The 3,848-nt window shown below is 31.4% G+C and overlaps 1 protein-coding gene across 1 annotated transcript; it reads left to right on the forward strand.

Moving 5' to 3' along the window:
• Positions 1-407: 407 nt before the first annotated feature.
• On the forward strand, positions 408-2,445 carry LOC110802659 (uncharacterized). Its single transcript, XM_056826827.1, has 3 exons — positions 408-557; positions 643-713; positions 1,884-2,445. The coding sequence occupies exons 1-3, from the start codon at positions 419-421 to the stop codon at positions 2,265-2,267; spliced, it is 594 nt and encodes a 197-aa protein (XP_056682805.1). The 5' UTR covers positions 408-418; the 3' UTR covers positions 2,268-2,445.
• Positions 2,446-3,848: the final 1,403 nt, after the last annotated feature.

The following is a 3,848-nucleotide window of genomic DNA, read 5'->3' on the forward strand; positions in this document are numbered from 1 at the left end:
AACCATCTATTTTTTTGAAATAAATTACTCCCTCCGTCCCTTAATATTCGACCCGTTTTGACTTTTTACACTATTCACATAATTCACTTTGACCCTATTTTATTTCTAGTATATGGAAACAAATGTTAATATATAATATATTGTTGGCTTCATCTTAATACTTCATATATTTTCAAAATACGAATATTTTTATACTCCGTAAGTTTTTATAATATGTAGTTAAAGAAATTGGTGGTCAAAGTTGAGCATTGACAAGCGTATCTGGTCAAAACAGGTCGAGTATTAAGGGACGGAGTGAGTAATGAAAATATATGGCTAAAAGTTATCGGACGTTGACAGGGGAAAAAACAAAAAAGCAGAGGGTGTATAAATATATGACTCCCATAGATAGATAAGATAGTTTCCTACAAAACAAAACATGAGTGATGAGCATAGCTTTGAATACTTTAGGGATTTTAGTCCAACCAGTGTTATTAAGGAAGTTGATCTCGCTGATGAGGAGGAGGATGAGGATGAGGATGAGGATGAGGACACCCTTTTGCTAAATGAGGAGGCAAGTTTTATTGTTTTCTTAAAATTTTCAAATAGATACAATGTTTTAAGAATGGTCTTTTATGCGTGTTATATTTATATTGTAGATAGACGAAGACGACCAAGCATCCATTCTAGACGATGTAGCTAATTTCATCAAATCCTTGAAGCTCCAAATTGAGGTAATTCATTTTATATTACTCTTTTTGTTTTTCCTAGTTCAACTAAGTTAATGTAGTAACATAAATCAAGCATAACACAAATAAGGACCACGTACTGTTGTACTACTATATATTTTCTCTGTTCATTTATACCTGCAACATTTGTCACTTTCACGCATGTCAATGCACAACTTTGATTATTAATATTTTTAATTCTCTTTAAGCAAAAATTATAAAAAGTTAATATTTTGAAAATACACATTAAGACGAATCTAACAAGATCCCACATGATTATGTTTATCTTACGTATAAATCACCAACAGTGGTCAATGTATAATATGTGAATAGTGTAGAAATCACAAACGTTGCGAGTATTAAAAATTGGAGGAAGTATAACGAAATATATGAAAGTTTCATGATGTGGAGGAATTAGGGACGTGGCCCGTACGTGTCAAATTGCCTAGCTTGGGTGGTTGTATAATAAAAATAGTCGGGACTAATAGTGTGTAAATTTCATAAATGTTTAAACTTCGGATATTTAAGGAAATTACAGAGTTTAATATCGATTAAATATAATTTCATTATTGATACAAGGAGCAATTTGACTAAAATATTATCACAATTATTTTAGTAAATTTCTATTATTTCCATTCTATAATCAAATTCACAGTGTTTGTTTTAGCATAAGGTTATACCATATGTACCCTTTAAAAAAACCACCTCTTAAAAATCATTTTTAGGTTAAAGATTACCGCAATACTCCGTATTGGTTAAACATTACCCACTTACCCTAAAATTAAATAACTAGGTAAATTAAAAGTCACCTTAAAGTAAAAGTTACTGCAGTGCATATAATACATTCATACTACATTCGTTTCAAAACGATTTTTATATTTTTCGTTTTAATCCGTTTCATAGACTCTTTACATTTTTTTATTCTACTTTTGGACATATTACATCCTCACTTTCTCACTTTATTCATTTTTTCTTACAACCACCCATCTTTTTACACATCTATTATACTTTATCATACATTTTTACATTCATCCACATTTTTCACACATTTTTCCTATTTTATCTTAATATTTTTGCAAATAGTAATCATAAAAATAATTTTGAAACAGAGATAGTAATAAGTAGTACATTATTATACATATTTTTCTTATGCACGCTTGTATATAATTTTGACAGGTTTTGGAAGCTAGGGCTAAGGCGAACCCTTTTCACATGAAAATGAAAGCTAATACTCCGGTCATAAGTCATGTTCTGCATTTAAAAAGACATATAGATATATATCGAAGTGATATAGGGCCAAGTCAATGGGATAGGCCAGCTATGCAAGCATATTGTTTGATGTGTACTTTGCCAGACATCGAACCTTGGATCCGACTTAAAACACAATGTTATCATGAGTTGAATAACTTTATACCTTTGGAACCTACTTTGAACTTTTATGATAGTGTTCAATGGCCAAGATGTTATGCATCTATGGCTTTGTCATGCTCTGAGTTTGAGTACTACTACGTTCACGGCCAATTTGTTACTCGTTTTCCTACGAATAATCCGACTACCTGAGATTGAGGGACGACTCAGCTCGGAGATTAAAGCAAAAGAGGTCAAGCGATGAATGATTTATAGGATAGGATCGAGGTACAGACTTCGTGAATGTATATGTATATAATTCGAACAAGTTGTTGTATTTCTAAGTTATTAGTATTCAAATCATGAAATAAAAACGCTTTTTAATATATTAGTACTAGTCTTATATGCACGCGATGCGTGCGAAATTATATAAAAAAACTTAAAAATTTATTATTACAACAAATATTAGGCAAGAAAATATTCCCAAAGTTCATATATAAAAGCACTAACGTCATACGTACTATAAGTCAATTTCGCAATATAAGTTCATATTTAACTAATCACAACGATTGCATCAATAAAAAATCTGCGTGCGTGTAAATAATAAGACAAAGTATAATAAACATTTTATATTAGTCATTGAAACTGATTTTTGGCATATTGATCCTCGAAGCAAAAGTGTATGCATCCCGAATTATCCCATCGAAAGTTGATCTCCTTGACGGAGTCTCCCCTGGAGGTTGTAGGCAGAAGCTAGCCTGCAGCATTGGCTTCATGCACCTGATCAAATCAATTTATGTGTCATCTATATATTATACTAAAAGAGAGGAAATCAATGTGGTGATGACAAATGTCACTCATTGATTGACCTCTCTTTTAATTTTAGAAAATAATGACATAAATGATTCTATGGGATTCTTTCTATAAAATTAGTAAAATATTTTGTTGTATGATTTTTTTTGTTAACTTTCGCTATATAAATGTGAGATTTTTCTAATACTTCATTCGTATATAGTAGAGATGATTGCAGTCAAGTAAAGTCAAAAGATACTTTTTTTTATATAGAATTTTTTTTATCATGATTACTTGTTACAAAATCTATATATTTTACTAAATGTCACCATATGATTTGCCTACTCTTTTAATATAAATAAATAATTAAAACAAAATAATATCTTATACTGTAACACCCCGACCTCTAATTCAACTATTAAAGCATAATTAGCAGCGGAAATAACCTAATTTGGTCGGGACATTACCTGCCGTAACTCCCTCTTGGGAATTACAAGGCAACCATCAATCATAAGCTATTAAATCCTCCAAAATTAACATAATAATCCTTTATATTCCCAAAGTAAAAGTATATAACTTACTAAAAATCTTTAATTAATTATTAAAACTTGAAACATAAACTAGGTGGAAATTATTAAAGTGAAATCCTCGCCACTACTCGTTCCCATCGTTTCCAGCAATACCTAAAACAGAAAACAAAAACGGTGAGCCGAAGACTCAGTAACGAACTATTCTAGAAACGTAAATTCATTTCAATTCATTTTATTTAATAACACAGGGAAAATAGAATAATGTAAAACATTTTAAAGTCCTTTATTTAATTCATTTATAACTTTTGGGTGCACATGCTAGCCGTGGCAAGTATGACATGGTGGAACGTCTTCCACGATGGACCGCTGTCCATAAAACATGGGGCCTTGGCCCGAAAACATGAGAGCCTTGGCTCAATGGGCGGATGCCCCATGGGTACATGCATGACCGAGAATCGTAACCTGTGAACAT

Source organism: Spinacia oleracea, chromosome 4 (assembly GCF_020520425.1).
Source record: "Spinacia oleracea cultivar Varoflay chromosome 4, BTI_SOV_V1, whole genome shotgun sequence".
Classification (NCBI taxonomy): Eukaryota; Viridiplantae; Streptophyta; class Magnoliopsida; order Caryophyllales; family Amaranthaceae; genus Spinacia; species Spinacia oleracea.

Bases quoted from the DNA above. Each gene is read 5' to 3' on its own strand.
- LOC110802659 (XM_056826827.1), top strand. From the start codon at position 419: ATGAGTGATGAGCATAGCTTTGAATACTTTAGGGATTTTAGTCCAACC. The intron at 558-642 runs GTTTTATTGTTT...TATTGTAGATAG, and splicing joins TTTGCTAAATGAGGAGGCAA to ACGAAGACGACCAAGCATCC. The intron at 714-1,883 runs GTAATTCATTTT...TAATTTTGACAG, and splicing joins CCTTGAAGCTCCAAATTGAG to GTTTTGGAAGCTAGGGCTAA.